Source organism: Microcaecilia unicolor, chromosome 10 (assembly GCF_901765095.1).
Source record: "Microcaecilia unicolor chromosome 10, aMicUni1.1, whole genome shotgun sequence".
In the NCBI taxonomy this organism is placed as follows: domain Eukaryota; kingdom Metazoa; phylum Chordata; class Amphibia; order Gymnophiona; family Siphonopidae; genus Microcaecilia; species Microcaecilia unicolor.
Genome location: NC_044040.1, coordinates 9,694,375 through 9,710,909, shown reverse-complemented (window position 1 = coordinate 9,710,909; position 16,535 = coordinate 9,694,375). Strand labels below are relative to the sequence as shown.

General features: G+C 44.7%; 1 protein-coding gene across 3 annotated transcripts in view; it reads left to right on the top strand.

The window, feature by feature from the left end:
- GATA3 (GATA binding protein 3) overlaps nt 1–16,535 on the top strand; it is a 51,713-nt gene that overhangs the window by 11,533 nt on the left and 23,645 nt on the right. For 2 of the 3 annotated variants that reach the window (XM_030216903.1, XM_030216905.1), the window contains exons 3-5: nt 159–665; nt 6,138–6,283; nt 13,718–13,843. In XM_030216903.1, coding sequence (XP_030072763.1) covers nt 159–665; nt 6,138–6,283; nt 13,718–13,843 — 779 coding nt within the window. The remainder of the gene's footprint in view (nt 1–158; nt 666–6,137; nt 6,284–13,717; nt 13,844–16,535) is intronic. The other variant, XM_030216904.1, reaches the window with a different exon arrangement.

Genomic DNA, 16,535 nt, shown 5'->3' with positions numbered 1-16,535 from the left:
TAATGGTTTAAATTTGGCTGGGCCAGATTTCTAGTTACCCCCTTTAAACCCCCCTAAATGAACGCGTAAATGCGACATACCTATTTTATATTTAAATTGCGCCTCCAATGTATCTAATCTTACCATTTTGTTTTTTCTTTTTTTCCCCCCCCTTTTAGGGAGTCAAGTCTGCCGGCCACCTCTCCTTCCCTGGCTGGACGGGAGCAAAGCCTGTGCTTCTGCTTGGAATTTAAGCCCCTTTTCCAAGACCTCAATCCACCACGGTTCCCCCGGACCCCTTTCCGTGTATCCCCCAGCTTCCTCGTCGTCATTATCAGCCGGACACTCCAGTCCTCACCTCTTCACCTTTCCTCCCACCCCACCGAAAGATGTTTCCCCGGATCCCTCCCTTTCCACTCCGGGCTCCAGCGCATCCAACCGACCGGAGGACAAGGACTGCATCAAGTACCAGGTCTCGTTGTCAGAGGCCATGAAGTTGGAGACCCCCCACTCCAGGAGCACCATGGCGGCTTTGGGAGCAGCTTCCTCCTCCCATCACTCCATCACCTCTTACCCGTCTTACGTCCCCGAATATGGCTCGGGGCTCTTCCCTCCAAGCAGCCTCTTAGGGGGATCGCCTACAGGGTTCGGGTGCAAAGCCCGGCCCAAAACACGTTCGAGCACAGGTAGGGGTCTCATATTTTATCAGAGCACCTGTCAATGTAATTAAATTCGGATGCGGGTTTTTATCTAAGGCGAATTTTATACGGCCTTGCAAAGTTCACTCCTGACTAGAAGCCATAACCTATGTCAGTGAATTCAATTAAGTCCCTTTCATGTTGGACAAGGTAGCAACTCAAGTTAATTCTAGGGGGGGGGGGGGGCATTATAATATCTGAACAATTGAGGGACAGGGCGAATAAGTCGTATGTGTAGACTATCGGCAGTAAATGAACCTGCAAAAGTATCTGACTTCTTACCCCTCTCTCCCCCCCACAAACTGGGTCACTTCACTTTGGGCTGTGTTTGAAATGTTAGCTGAAATGAATTCTGTTGCCTCCATCAACCGCAGACCAGTTCCTTAAGAGGTGTTACTCGCGTTTCATCGAAGTGCGACCGTGCAGCAAAAAAAAAAAAAGCAGTTGTTTTGAAGTTGGCCGTGCATTTTATTTTTTTTTTGCCCTCGATTGCACAGTCGCATCTGTAAATCCTCCGTCTTTCTGTGCCGGTTGCTGAAAGCAGAACCGACAAAAGATGCGAGGGGGAGTGAAGTTGAAAGATTTTGCCCCTCGTCCATTTCCTCTCAAGTCTATTTGCAAAAGAAATCCAGGAAGTTTACAACCCCAGGGAGAAAACAAGAGGCTATACCCAGTTCAGCAAACGCTTAATTTTTAATCTGATCGTGACCTTTTTCCTCCACTGATTACCGACTCAATTTAGTACATTTATTATAACCCAGATTTTTTTTTGTTTGTTTTGAATTCTTCCTGCTGTTGGTATAGGTTTAAAGCAAGTGTCCCCCTAGGTCAGCACTGAAATCCCATCCCAGGGTGGCTGGTCCTCTGACCATCTCTGCCAGGGCCTTGCTAATGTTTCTAGCTAATCCAATTATTTTCGTGCGGCGGCACGCGACAGTTGCATAATTGTTTATCCCGGGCCGGGAACTTTAATAAGTCCGGATGCGGTAAATACAGAACCGTGTAAAACACTTCTGAGTGTTGCATGCAGGAAAGAGGCTGAAAAAGGGTTGATCATGCAGTGAAAGAAAGAAAAAATGAGTTAAAGGCAGAGAAGGAATGTGAGATAGATGGGGGGGGGGGGGGTGAGTTAAAGGCAGAGAAGGAATGCAAAATAGATGGGTGGGGGGGGGGGGGGGAAGGGTGTCAGTGATAACTTTGAACTTCATCCTGTTTAAACACACTCTGGGGAGTGGAGTCAGAACCAGGAGACTCGGTTTTAAGCTTAATCGCTTTCAATTTGGGAGACGTGTCTTGTCTCCTTTCGTTTTAGTGTTTGGTTTCTCCAGTTCTGCTCGCATATTCCCGATCCTCGGGGGAAGGGGGGTGACTCTCGTGTCAGACCCTCCCCCCACCCCCCGGTAAGAGCCACCTATCTGCTAGGAAAAGTAGGTCACTTCAGCCTTTCTGTCATTCTCAGGAGCTGTGGTTTATCTTTAACAAATTCGAAACCCCGGTAGGGCGCTTGAGCAACTTCAAGCTGATCTAAGTCCCTTTGCAAGTTTTCAGAGCTTCTCCAAGGACCAGACTTACCTGGGATGAAACGAAGCCACCTGCGGGCTGGGGGGGGGGGGGGATCCGAGGAGAGCAAATTGGGATCAGGAGCGACCACCCCAGCGGGCCTAGGACAATAAGGATTGCTCTGCCTGTCAGAGACCCCCTACCAGCTAATTTGTAATGCCAATAAGATCATGATTCAACACTAATTATGCTGAAAGAAAAAGGGAAAAAGGAAAGCCGGTGGGGAGAGGGACAGAGGGAAGAAACAGGGAGGCAAGGGGAAAGTGAGAGAGGAGGGGGCTGGCCAGTTTGCTGGGCCTGCTTTAAAAACAACCCTATTGCCCTGTGTGTGTTTTAAAATTCAGTACATAAGGGCTGTAGAAAGACGTGTTTTGTTTTTAATTTATTTAAGTTACATTTGTACCCCACGCTTTCCCACTCATGGCCTTACATGGGATGGGGCAATGGAGGGTTAAGTGCCCAGAGTCATAAGGAGCTGCCTGTGCCTGAAGTGGGAATCGAACTCAGTTCCTCAGTTCCCCAGGACCAAAGTCCACCACCCTAACCACTAATTCAGTACAGAAAAAGGTTTTGGCTGTAGAGAGTTTTTTTTTTTTTTTTTTTTTGAACATTAATGTTGTTACTGTAGAAGATGGCTCCAGCCTCCTCATTTTCTGACAGCGGTGGCCTGCATTTTCTCTGAGGGGGTGGGTGATCTGTACTCAGTTGCAACCTGCTTAGAAAAAGCATTGCAATCTGTTGTAACATTTAAAAAAAAAAAAAATTACCCTGCCGTTCATCTGGCCCAGGGCGCGCTGTCAGGCTGTAGGTACGGATAGAGGCCGGAGAGCAGACGCGCATAGCCAGTATTCAAAGTAAAAACAGGCTGGCCCTGCGCCTTTTTACTAATGGATTAAAGGAGGGGGTTAATTTCAAGGAATATTGCAATTTTTACAGTCCCAGATCAAACCCTGCAAAATGCCAACCTATGCATGAGGTCAGAGACAGGAAAAGATTTAAAAAAAAAAAATGCAGAGTAAGGCACTGGAAAAGCCACAGAGTACTTGCTTTTAACGAATAGCGGCCTTGACGATGGTGTGAAATTAGAAATAAGATTTTGGATCTCTCCATGCATGTCTGAGTGTGTGAAAGGGGGAGTCACATCCTTAATGTTCCGGTGTAATGGAGTGCTGGTGCCCTTATCTCCCCCAGGGTGAAAATGGCATCAGGAAAACGAAGGAAGGAAGGGTACCATTACCGACCATTACCTACTCTGCTAAATCTTGGCTCCTGGTTTTTTACAGGTTTTAGCGTCTCTTTTCTTCACGCCTGACATTTCACAAACCATCTCTTTTATTTCCAAGAATAAAATCTAGACTCAGTAGATTGGGGTTGAGGGGGGGGGGGAGGCGCTTCACTTCAGTGGCTCAGTAGTATTGTCCCAGGCTATAAGTTTCCTGTTCCCAGTACCTGAGAGGCCAACACAATATACTTTACTTAAAAAATAAGATAGTGCTGAAGTCCTGAAAAGCTTTGCACCGCAAGGAATGATGTAGCTAGAAATAAATTGAATGGTTTACAGTTTAAAAAAAAACTCCCCAGAGAAACCAGCCTAAAAAAATCGAGTTTTCTGGTTTTCAGAGCTGAGTTGTAGACAGAGCTGTCATTCACATGTGACAGATGTGCAATTAAATGGCTGGGGCATAGTCTGGCTAGAAGTCCAGAGAGGCTGAATACATTACATATAGCCCCTTCAGGTATGACAAGGAGAAATACTTGTTCAAGCTGTGATTATGCGACATGCAGACTTGGTTAGAGCGAAGGAAGACCAATTCCAAAAGCTGTAATTAGTACAAAATGGAGTGAATTGGATCTAAGCAGCCTTACGATCAATGACTTTCATTGATTGCTGGTTTCTTTTAGGTCGCCCTTTCAAATTGTATCACTGGTATTTAAAACTCTTCAGAACAGAGACCCTGATAATTTGATATCGGTTGTACAGCAAGATTGTTCCTGTGAGATCATTGAGAAGTGCACGAGCTGTAACCGTGTAGCACTTGTGTAGCAAATAGGTTTTTAGAATTTCTTGCTAAAAGATGTGAGGTTAAACCAAAATTATCAGTCATTTAGGAGGTTATGTAAAATCTGGGTTTTGAGGGGTTGACAGGTGAGAATAAGTTTGTTGATTTTAAGCTAAGATTATCCCGTGTTGCTTTTATTTTGTGTGTGTGTGTTATGTTTTTGCCTGTTTTTATATGTCATTGTTCTGAATGCTACCTTGAATACTTAAAAAGGTTCAGCCACTAATGCATTAAATCAATACAAGAAATGAATGAGAACAGGGGAAATTTGCCCTGTCTATGAGCCACTATGACAAACTCTGGAAGGTTCACAGTTCACATGTCCCTGAAAGAGGCAGCCCTGGTACCGCCTTCTCTGAAGATATAATTTGTGTTTCAACAATTTTTATTGGTGATCCAACATGTTAAACATGACCAACAAGTTCAATATACACCGAATGAAATGTCAAATCATATGGAATAAAACCCGACTTTAGGTTCGGTCACCAAAGTTTTTACACTTAATTCTCCCTTCCCCCCAGGGCTGTTTAGAATCATCTCACAAGATAACAAACATCCCTATATTGAGTATGTCATGCAACAATAGACATGATAAAATCCCCCCCCCCCCCAAAATAACTACAGAACGTAACACCATCAACAATGGAATGCAATCCCCAATTACCATTTGCACATCCCTTTGCCACCCTTCCCCTCCCCTCCCCCGAAGTCCTTATAGCACATCCTTTAGCTGAAGGCATTCCTTTGGAAGCGGGCAGGAACCAAATAACCACGCTGCCCTTTGGTTGTTGACCCCTTCTTTCCCTTTGAAGATATAATTTAAAGATCATCTTAATGTAGACAGGCTTATTATGAATTCGTAATACAAAGCATCAGTTCCTGCATTAAGGGGGTCTTTTACTAAGGAATGCTAGCGTTTTGAACTCGTGCTAAAAATCAGCTGACGCTGGGCATCTCAGCGTTTTGCGCCTGCTGATTTTTAGTGCGAGCTGAAAATGTTAGCACTCGTAAAAGACTCCCTAAATGGTGCAAAATTCAGTTACTCTTGGTTAAATGCATTTTTGGCTCTCACTGGCAAATTTTTATTTTATTTATTAATGTGAGGCTGGTTATTATAATTTGCAATTAATTGTATTACCTAACGATGGGCACATGAGCTTACTGAACTTGTGGATTGATTTTTTATTAACTTGCTTTTTGTCTCAAAAACGAAGTGTTATATTTATTCCAACTTAATGTATCTATTATGTGCCAAAAATGATTTCAATTTAATAAGTGAATGCAGTACATTGCCCTTATCGAGGTTATAAGCAGAGTTAATGCCATTTGTATCACTTATTTATTTTTTTAAATTTATACCCCACTTACTCCTAAGCAGTTCACAAAAAAAAAAAAAAAACCCCAAAACCCAAACAAAACATAAAGCCCTGCCAGAGTAAATAGTGCCACTGAGTCCCTACCACCATGAGCTTACAAGCTAAGAGCCCTGTTTTCTGTAAGGTCTCCAGGACCTGATTTTTCAAGGAAATAGAGAGCTTAGCTTGAGCAAAAGGTTTAAGGGGACAATCTAAGGTCATTTCAGTGACTGACAGAGGAGGAGACAGAAAGCCCTGGAATCAAAAAGACAAACTTAAAAGCCTGCCAAGAAAATTCAGTCTTTGAGGCAAAATCTTGGGAGATAGTGTAAATATTTTAGACTGAGTATTTCATCAGTCTGGCATGTCTGAGCAACTGACTGTGCTGGTCATAACAGAGACCTTGTCTACACATTAGGAAAACCTAAGAATAAAAGTGCTGGTTTTGTTTTCTGGAAGTGAATGATCTGCTGTTTTGTTTTCAGAAGGCAGGGAGTGTGTAAACTGTGGGGCTACCTCTACTCCTTTGTGGCGGAGAGATGGCACCGGGCATTATCTCTGTAATGCCTGTGGACTCTATCACAAAATGAACGGCCAGAACCGACCACTCATTAAGCCGAAAAGAAGGCTGGTAAGTACCACAAAGCAGAGAAAACACCAACTCTTGTCTTTCTCTCTTTCTCTTTTTCAATTTCTTCAGTCCAGAAGGGAAAGCTTTTTATAGGGAAGTGGCACGTCGCCCAACCGAAGACGTGTTTACAGGTAAGACAGAAAAGAGATTTCCTGGACCCATGTTTTTTTTTTCATAATCAATTAATGACTCGATCTATTTCTTAGTTCTGACCTCGTCTCCCAGCAAGTAAATGAGAGTCTCTGGGACACAACACGCCTGCAGACTCTTTCTGAACACCTAGGGGGGGCCTTTTACTAAGCTGTGTAAGCGTCTACACGCGCCCAATGTGTGCCAAAATGGAGTTACCTCATGGGTCTTGTGGTAATTTCATTTTTGGCCCGCGCCCAATATGAGCGGCCGGGAAAAAAAAATCATTTTTATTTTCTGCTGCGCGTATCGGACGCGCACCGAGTGGCATTTGGTGCATGTAGGTCATTACCGCATGAGACTTTACCGTTAGGTCAATGGCTGGAAGTAAGGAGAGACCCAAAATGGGCGTGCGGCAATTTTGATTTTTGCCACAATTCCATTTTCGGCAAAAATTTTTAAAAAGGCCTTTTTTTTTTACAGATGCGCTGAAAAATGATTCTGCGCGTGCCCAAAACCTGTGCCTACACTACCGCAGGCCATTTTTTAGCGCATCTTAGTAAAAGGACCCCCTAGTTTCTCATTCTCCAAAGATTTTCTCTTTATGCTTTGGCTTAGAGACAAATAAAGCTTTGGAAAAGAGTAATTGGAGCACTGCTCTGTCTGTGATTTTCTTCTGACCCTCCTACCTATAAGATGGATTTGGTTCCATCACGTGGCCTGGATTGTTAATGTTAACTGGGCAAATCAGATGGGACCACAAGTGGTCATTATCCTCCAAATTCTATAATTGGCTTAAAAAATACTCATGCAAATGTGGGTATGCGTCCAATTTACGTGCACAGTTTAATTGAATAATGAGCCAATTAGCATTGATAATTGGGCCCTAACAATCAATTAACAGTGCTAATTGGTAGTAATTATAATGGAAGCGTGGATTCACAAGGGGAGTGCAGCCATGGGAGGGTCTTGGGCAGATCGGGGGCTTTCCTACAATTTATGCATGTGCTGTTATAGAATAAAGGGGATGTGCACCTAATTTAGACGCGGGGATTTACACCAGGGTTTCGTTGGTATAAATGGTCACACCTAAAAGTAGTTGCCCTGAGAAAGGCAGGGACAAATCAAACTCGGGTACACATATAAAGTATCACATACCATTCAAAATGAGTTTATCTTGTTGGACAGACTGGATGGACCGTAAGGTATTTATCTGCCGTCATTTACTATGTTACTCTTTGGGGTTCTACATGGAATGTTGCTACTAATTGGGATTCCAGAATCTTGTAACTCTTTAGGGTTCCAGAATCTTCAGAACTTTTAGTACAAGAACAGTGCTGGGCAGACTTCTACGGTCTTTGCCCTGAGAAAGGCAAGGACAAATCAAACTCAGGTATAAAGTATCACATACCATGTAAAATGAGTTTATCTTGTTAGGCAGACTGGGTGGACCGTACAGGTCTTTATCTGCCATCATTTACTATGTTACTATGTTACTCTTTGGGGTGGGATTCCAGAATCTTGTAACTCTTTAGGATTCCAGAATCTTCAGAACTTTTAATTCAAGAACAATGCTGGGCGGATTTTTACGGTTTGTGCCCTGAGAATGGCAAGGACAAATCAAACTCGGGTATACATATAAAAGTATCACATATCACGTAAAATGAGTTTATCTTGTTGGGCAGACTGGATGGACCGTACAGGTCTTTATCTGCCATCATTTACTATGTATTATTATTATTAGCATTTGTATAGCGCTACTAGACGCACGCAGCGCTGAACACCTGACACAGAGAGACAGTCCCTGCTCAATAGAGCTTACTATGTTACTTTTTGGGGTTCTACATGGAAAATGTTAAAGTCCCATTTTTTCAAGCAAGCTTACCCTAATGGACCAACTTAATTCTACCAGCCCACCTACGATACTCCTGCTCTAACGAAGACACTGACTCTGACACTAATTATACCTCTCACGTCATTTTCAAATCTCCTTGTACTCAATCTCCAATCTTTTCCTCTCCATCCTTTTTTACCATTTCCCTCCCAATCTCCTTCCATTTTACCTTTTCTATCCTATCCTTGTCTACCTTCCCTATTATAATTCATATATTCTTGGGCATTGTTGCCATTGTTGCTACTAATTGGGATTCCGGAATCTTGTAACTCTTTAGGATTACAGAATCTTCAGAAGTTTTAGTACCAGAACAGTGCCGGGCAGACTTCTACGGTCTACGTCTACGCCCTGATCATGACTGAATAGATAGGGATGAGCTGGAGTGTAAATTTTAAGGGGTTTCGATGTTAGTTTCAGAACTTAGACAGTGCTGGGCAGACTTCTACGGTCTGTGCCCTGAGAATGGCAAAGACAACTCAAACTCTGGTACAAAGTATCACATACCATGTAAAATGAGTTTATCTTGTTGGGCAGACTGGATGGACCGTACAGGTCTTTATCTGCCGTCATTTACTATGTTACTATGATGCTAAATGCTGTTTTTTTTTTTTTTTTTGGTGCTGATTCTTATAGGTGCTATTTATTGAATTTCAGTCCTCTAAGCTAGTGGTTCCCAAAGCCGGTCCTGGAGGCACCCTGGCCAGTCAGGTTTTCAGGATATCTACAATGAATATGCATGAGAAAAAATTTGCATGCAATGGAGGTAGTGCATGCAAGCCTCTCTCGTGAATATTCCGTGTGGATATCCTGAAAACCTGACTGGCTGGGGTGCCTCCAGGACCGGCTTTGGGAACCACTGTTCTATGCCTGTGTTTTAAGCTCCCGTTTGTATATCTGAGTTCTTTGCAGGGCTCATGGGTTTGCTTCTAAGAGAGAGAGAACATGCATCCCAGGTTGTAAGGCAGAGCCGCAGTGTATGCGATGTGCTTTTGAGAAAACACCATTACGTGGTGATCAGACCCTAATGGAATTTCCAGCTCTTATAAGCCACATTAGGAAACGGGAAGGGCTTTCTACTGAGGGAGTTTCTCGCAGGGATTTAAAATTTGGCAGCTAAGGTCATTTCACTCCCCCACTCACTTTCTTTCTGTCTCAAGTGAAAAAAAAAATCTTCCTAGGGAAAAGTTGCCGGATGTCTGAATGGGACAGATAAGGTATTGAACAACAGTTTCAGCTTCCCTCACTCAAACATTAAGATGTTTGAACTTAGCAGAAGCAAAAGCAGTGGGTGTGAGAGCAAGGACAGGACTGGGTTGGGGAGGGGGGGGGGGGGGGGGGGTTAGTGGCAAGAGGGTGAGGATCAACGGGGTGAATGTGATCACAAGAAAAGAACTCCTAAAATCTATGAAATCAAATTCCAGCCTGTGATTAAAACATAATTCTTCAGCTTCATTCCTTTATGTCAAAAAAAATGAATAACCTAAAACCTGTATTTTAGTTTTTTGTTTGTTTTTTTTAGCTACTTTCTGTGCATACCTGAACCTACAAAAAAAAACCTACATCCACACCCTGCAGTTTTTACATCCTCAATCTCCCCCCCTCCCCACTCTGAGCTGTGAATATAATTTGCATTTTTAAGTAACAATTGTGGCTTTGGATTTTTCCCCTCCTGGCTCATTATCCTGTTGCAAGGAATTCCCACCTACCCTAACAGAAGCTCTGCCTTTCATAACATCTGACCTTTTTTCATCACCTGACCCTCTGTATTGCACAGTATGGCTTTTACAAATCTTTAAATTGCAACAGAATAGAAAATGTTCAAAAATATTGCCCACAGTTACGCACAAGATAATACACACCTCTGTGCATATCTGCACAAAATGCTATTCTGTAAGGTTGTGTGCATGCAGCTACAAGGGGACATACACATGGTGGAGCACGGATGGGTCATGGGTGCGTCTCCCATGTACATGGGCAACTCTTAGAATACCGTAAGTTAAGTACATTGCATGGTGCACTTAGTGTTCTCATTTACACCTTCTATTGATCTGGTGTAAGTGGGCACAGCTACATTTTGGCACGTGGATGCAGTTTTTCACCAGTATTCTGTAATGGAATCTTGGTGGCTCCATCCAATCTCTCCTTCATGAAAATGATGCCTAAGGGGCCCTTGGCACGTGGATGCACTTTCTCACTAGTATTCTATAATGGAATCTTGGTGGCTCCACCCAATCTCTCCTTCATGAAAATGATGCCTAAGGGGCCCTTGGCACGTGGATGCACTTTTTCACTAGTATTCTATAATGGAATCTTGGTGGCTCCATCCAATCTCTCCTTCATGAAAATGATGCCTAAGGGGCCCTTTTACTAAGCTTCGTAGGCGCCTATGCGAATATAACGCTCGTCAAATTAGAACTACTGCCTGGCTACTGCGTGCCCCGGGCGGTAATTCTAATTTCTACGCATGTCCAAAATGCGCGGCAGAAAATGATTTCTGTTTTCTGCCGCATGGTGATAATTTTGCGCTGCCTGTGAGATGCTGGTACTTTGCAAGCGCAATATGAGATTCAGAGAGAGAGAGAGAGAGAGAGAGAGACTGCGCGGCACACTCCATTTTTGCAAAACAGCTGCAGTGTCTTTTCTAAGTTGTTACAAGAATACTTTTCATGATCAATATTGGGGGTCCTTGTGCACGGGAAATCGGCCCTACTGCTGGACTCGCTGAGGAGCCTGGTGGTAGTTCCGGCTTCTGGCACGCGCTGTTTCTGGCGCTAGGAATTTTAAACAAATGTGCTAGCACGGGGGGGGGGGGGGGGGGTGGTAAGGGTTCCGGCAGTAAATGGCCATGTGGCAATTTTTTAATTACCGCACGGCCATTTACTGGCTCTTTTACAGGTGGCGGTAAAAGGTAGCCTTGGCACGCACCGAACCCACGAACTGACACCACCGCAGAAAACCTTAAAATGGCCCCATTGTGTTATGTCACTGCTGTGGGTATCTGGATTTCTGTTGGCTCTGCTTTTTTTTGTGTTTGGGGTGGGGTTTTTGCTCTCGTAGATCTTTGTTCATTTCACCATCAATTTTTAAATACCACTTCCACATAATTGGCATCCTATGACTTCCTCTGAGAGAATATTGCTACCATCCTGTATCACCTACAGTGTATGTCATCTAATTGTACAAATTAAAAAGGGTTGAATTTACTGGGTAGCCAAGTTCTTGATGTTTTCTATGCTGTTGTCTTTATCGTTAAAGCGCTCTCTGTACTTAGATTACATGGTTTAATCTAGCGCTGAGCGTGTTCAACACAGTAGGAGATATATGGCATCATTAGCAGGGAGAAAAGTCAAGTTGAAGTATGATCTAATGTATACCGTTAGGAAGGTTAAGTGGTCCTTTCAGTTATACCCTGAGTTTCCCTGTACCGATCCATGGAAAGCGAAATAATTAGCATATTAATACGGTATCTGAAACTATGGTTCTGCAAGGTGCAGTGGGCTAGGAGAAAAAAAAAGTTCAATCTTTTTGATTTTGGCCTTTTTTTTTTTCCTGAATTTGGATTTAAAAAAAAAAAGTTTATTTTGACACATTTGTGTTAACAAAAAAACGTTTAATACGTGTGAAAACGTTTCAACACGGCTTAGCTTAATGCACGTTGATTGTAGATAAATCAAATTAGTGCATGTACGGGGTCTGAATGGGGATATTTTGGATTTCTTTTATGCCTTTTCAGTAGTAGCTCAAGGTGAGCTTTGAGAAGCACAAAGAAACAGAATACGCATTCCTAGATGTACTACTACTACTACTTAACATTTCTAAAGCGCTACTAGGGTTACGCAGCGCTGTACAATTTAACATGGAAGGACAGTCCCTGCTCAAGGAGCTTACAATCTAAAAAGACAGGTGTACAATCTAAAGACAAGTGTAGAGTCAGTCTGGTAGGTAATACTATATCTCATGAGAGGTTAGGTGCCGAACGCGGCATTGAAGAGGTGAGTTTTAAGCAGAGATTTGAAAATGGGTAGGGAGGGAGCTTGGCGGAGGGGTTGAGGAAGATTGTTCCAGGCAAAGGGTGAGGCAAGGCAGAATGAGCGGAGCCTGGAGTTGGCAGTGGTGGAGAAGGGAACTGACAGGAGGGATTTGTCCTGAGAGCGGAGGTTACGGGCGGGGACATAGGGGGAGATGAGGGTAGAGAGGTAGTGAGGAGCCGCAGACCGGGTGCATTTGTAGGTAAGGAGGAGAAGCTTGAATTGTATGCGGTAACTGATCGGAAGCCAGTGAAGTGACTTGAGGAGAGGAGTGATGTGAGTATATCGGTTCTGGCGGAATATAAGACGTGCGGCAGCGTTCTGAACGTAGCTTGTGTCCAGTATGACATTGGACTCCCGTAGCTTGGCTGGTGAAAAAAAGGCTAAATATTTCTTCCTTCTTTTCTTTGCTTGTATATGAATCTTTGTGTTCTGTGGGGAAGCAGGGCAGGCCGGGGTACAGGGGTACCATTGTAACACATTTGTGTAATTGTCTTGCTCTTAAAGAATACAAACAGTGTGGACAAAACAGAAAACCGCTTTTCAAGATTGCATTCCTTTATGTAGTTGGCACTGTACCAAATTGCCCTGTTTGTGACGCCAGGTTTAATCATGGAGTGTAACCTACACAGAGTGCCACCTTGATGGGCAGACTGGATGGATCATGCAGGTCTTTATCTGCTGTCATTTACTAATCTTACTACGGGGTCCTTTTTCCAAGCTGCGTTAGGTGTTAGCACATTAGTACAGCTTAAAATGACGCACTGCGGGACGAACTCGGGCATCCTGCGGTAAGCGTCAATTTAGCACGTGCTAGCCCATGCACTGAAAAATGTTCTATTTTTTTTGGGGGGGGGAAGGGGCACGTCAGGGGAGCGTTCTTGCACTCATCAGTTAGCACGGTGACATTACCCTGCGTAGGATTACCGCGTGAGCCATTACTGCCTGCAAAATGGGTGGCGGTAAGGGCTCACACAGTCATTTTTTTTAATGACCATTAATACAAAATTTGGAAAATCGGTCATTTTATGGCTGTGGCAAAATGCCCTTAGCACTCGGGAAATCCCGCACAAGGACGCATTAAGTTCACTTTCTGCCACATCTTAGTAAAAGGGCCATTTTGTCGTTATTCCTGTAGCACTGTCACCCTCTAAATACCGCACCTGAGATGTCTCAGCTGTGGCAACCGCTGAAGGTCAAAGGGTGAGAGGTGGACGGGGTACTAAATTAGATCGCCAGCTGCGTAGCTCTCTGCTGTAACCCCTGTACCGGTTCCCTTTTTTTGGGGGTAAATTTTCTAATTATTTAAAATGATGATATGCGATTTTTGTCAGTGTTTCACGCAGCCATTTTTTTTCTCTCTTTTCTCCTTTTTTATTTAAGTCTGCGGCACGGAGAGCAGGGACATCCTGTGCCAACTGCCAGACCACGACGACTACTCTGTGGAGGAGAAACGCCAACGGGGACCCAGTTTGCAACGCCTGTGGACTTTACTACAAACTGCACAATGTAAGTGTCCTGGTTGTGTCACTCTCCGAGCTCAGTTGTCAGCACCCGGTTTGAAGGACGCTCTTGTGCGTCTGCTTTAATCAGGTTAACTTGAAACATTATGAGAAACACACTAACGTGATTTATTTTAGAAGTTCTCTTCCTGTTCGGGATGTATGAAAAGCAGCGTTTATATGTCCAGATCCCAGTTTTACAAAGGCAGTGCAGTACGGGCAGTGGCGACCTTACCGTTAGGCCACCTGAGGCGGGGGAGCGGCATCTTCCCTCCTTCCTTCCCCAGCCTACCTTCTTCTTTTGTTTTTCAAAAGGCGGAGGTGGCAGCAATCCCCATATGCTACCCTGCTGCTGGCACCGGCGTTTCCTCTGTATTGCGGGCTGCCTCTCTGACGTAACTTCCTGTTTCCTTGGAGGAAGGTCGCAGTACAGAGGAGACGCCGGTGCCACCGGCAGGGCAGCGTAGGGGGATCGTTGCTGCCTCCAACTTTTGAAAACAACAACAAAACAAGAAGGTAGGCTCGGGGAGGGGGTTCGAGGAAGAAAGGAAGAGGGAGAGATTCCAGCCCGTGGCCGATTAAATAGTTGGCAGAGAGAGTGCGGAAAGATGTTGGACTCAGAGGGGGGGAGTGATGCCGAGGTGGGGGCAGGGCACCATCTCACCCCTGCCTCAGGCAGCAGATTGCCTAGGGCACTCCCTGGCATGGTGGTATGGTCTGGGTGTGTTTTGGGCAGGACTAGGGAGCAGTGACGATCCTAGGTCGGTTGCCACCCGGGGCGGATCGCTGATGCGCACCCCCCCCCGGGTGCATTGGAGCAGCCGCGCGGCTCTCGGCTCCGCTGGCTCCCTGCTCCCTCTGGCGGGGATTGGGGACCCCCCAGCAACAAGGTACCTGATGCGGTGGGGGGCGGGCGGGTGGCGGTTGTGGCGGCGGTGGGGGGGGGGGGTTGCGGCGGCAGTGGTGGTGGTGGCAGTGGGGGGGGGGGGTCCAAAGTGGCGGGGGAGGGGGGGTCAGCGGCTAAACAGTGCCCCCCCACCTCGGGCTCTGGACCTCCCTCCCGCCGAGGTCTGGCTATGCCCCTGGTCTACAGTACGTTTGCAAGAAATTGCAGATACGCTCCTGGTTAACATAGAAGCACTTATTGCCTGATATTCGGGTTCCTGGCCGGTTAAATTGCTTTTGCTGGCTGAGTACTAATATTCAGAGCAAAGTAGCAGGCTATCTCGGCTGAATATTAGTGCTTAGCTGGTGACCGGGCTAGCTGCTATGTTGTGCAACATAACCGGTTAGCGCCAATATTCATCGGCTGACTGGCTAATTTAGTGGCCATGTAGACCCCCATAAATAGCAGGTCTATTTTTGGCCACTATAACTTAGCCAGTCAACCATGAATATTGGCTTAACTGACTAAGTTCATAGCGGCCAAAAAAACCCCTGTAAATTCAATGCCGGTCGCCTGATATGGCCCAGCACTGAATTTCCAGGTTTGCCGCCGACCACGGGAGTTAGCCGAGCCCTCTCCCACGGTATCAGTATTGGCCCCTTAGGAGGAGATTCTATATATGGTTCGCTGCATTCTGTAATCGGCTTAGGTGATATTTCAGCGCCGATATCTGCGTGAATCCATTTACACCAATGAAAACCTGGTGTAAATCCCAGCACGTAGATTTAGGCGCACTGGGCCATATTCTATAACTAGGTGTGTAAATTTCGGAACGCCCACAAAACGCCAATTTTCCCCACCCATAACCACACCCCTTTTGCCTTCATGCGTTAGTACGGCGCACATCGTTACAGAATATGCTTAGCGAGTTGTGCGCCTAAATTCTAATCAGTGCCAATTAGAGCTCATTATTGTTTGTTAAGTGCTGTTATTGGCGCTCATTAGCTTGTTAAGCCAATTAAGTTATACGCGATGTTATAGAATCCATGCCAATTTCGGCCCCTAAATCTAAGCACACTATATATTTATTTGTTTATTTATTATTACATTTGTACCCCGCGCTTCCCACTCAAAGCAGGTTCAATGCGGCTTACATAGTAATTGGGATTACAGAGTATTGATAAAGAAAATACAAGTTAAGTATAGCAGAATAACAAAAGATATAGGAAAGTAAAGAAGGACAAGGGTGAAGGGAGTAGGAGAGGTATGAGCAAGGGTAGGTGAGCATTGGAGGAAGGGTGCAGGAGGCGGGAGGGGGATGGGTTACAGGATAAGCATAGGGAATTTTGGTGGGAGAAGTAGTCTATTGTTGTTGTCACCTGGATATGTGTTGGGTAATAGGGTTCATAGGATTAGTTTGGGTCATTAGGATAGGCTTACTTGACGAAATGGGTTTTTAGTGATTTCCGGAAAGGTAGGTAGTCACTGATTGATCGGATAGGTCTGGGGAGGGCATTCCAGAGTTGGGTGCCTAAGAAGGAGAAATTGGATCCATAATAGATTTTATATCTGAGTCCTTTGCAATATTTGATTTTGTTTCAAATTGTCTCATTCCTTGCCCCTCCTAGAGAACATTTTTTTAATATAATCCGGGGGGTTAGTCCCTCCTATTTGTGTGTGGTCCCACATTAACATTATATCACGCTGAATATTAACGCTTAGATAGTTTAAGGCTATTTAGCTGGCCAGGAATGGCTCCTGGCTGATTAAATAGTTTTAAATATCGGCCCGGGTAACTTCAAAGACCAACCTC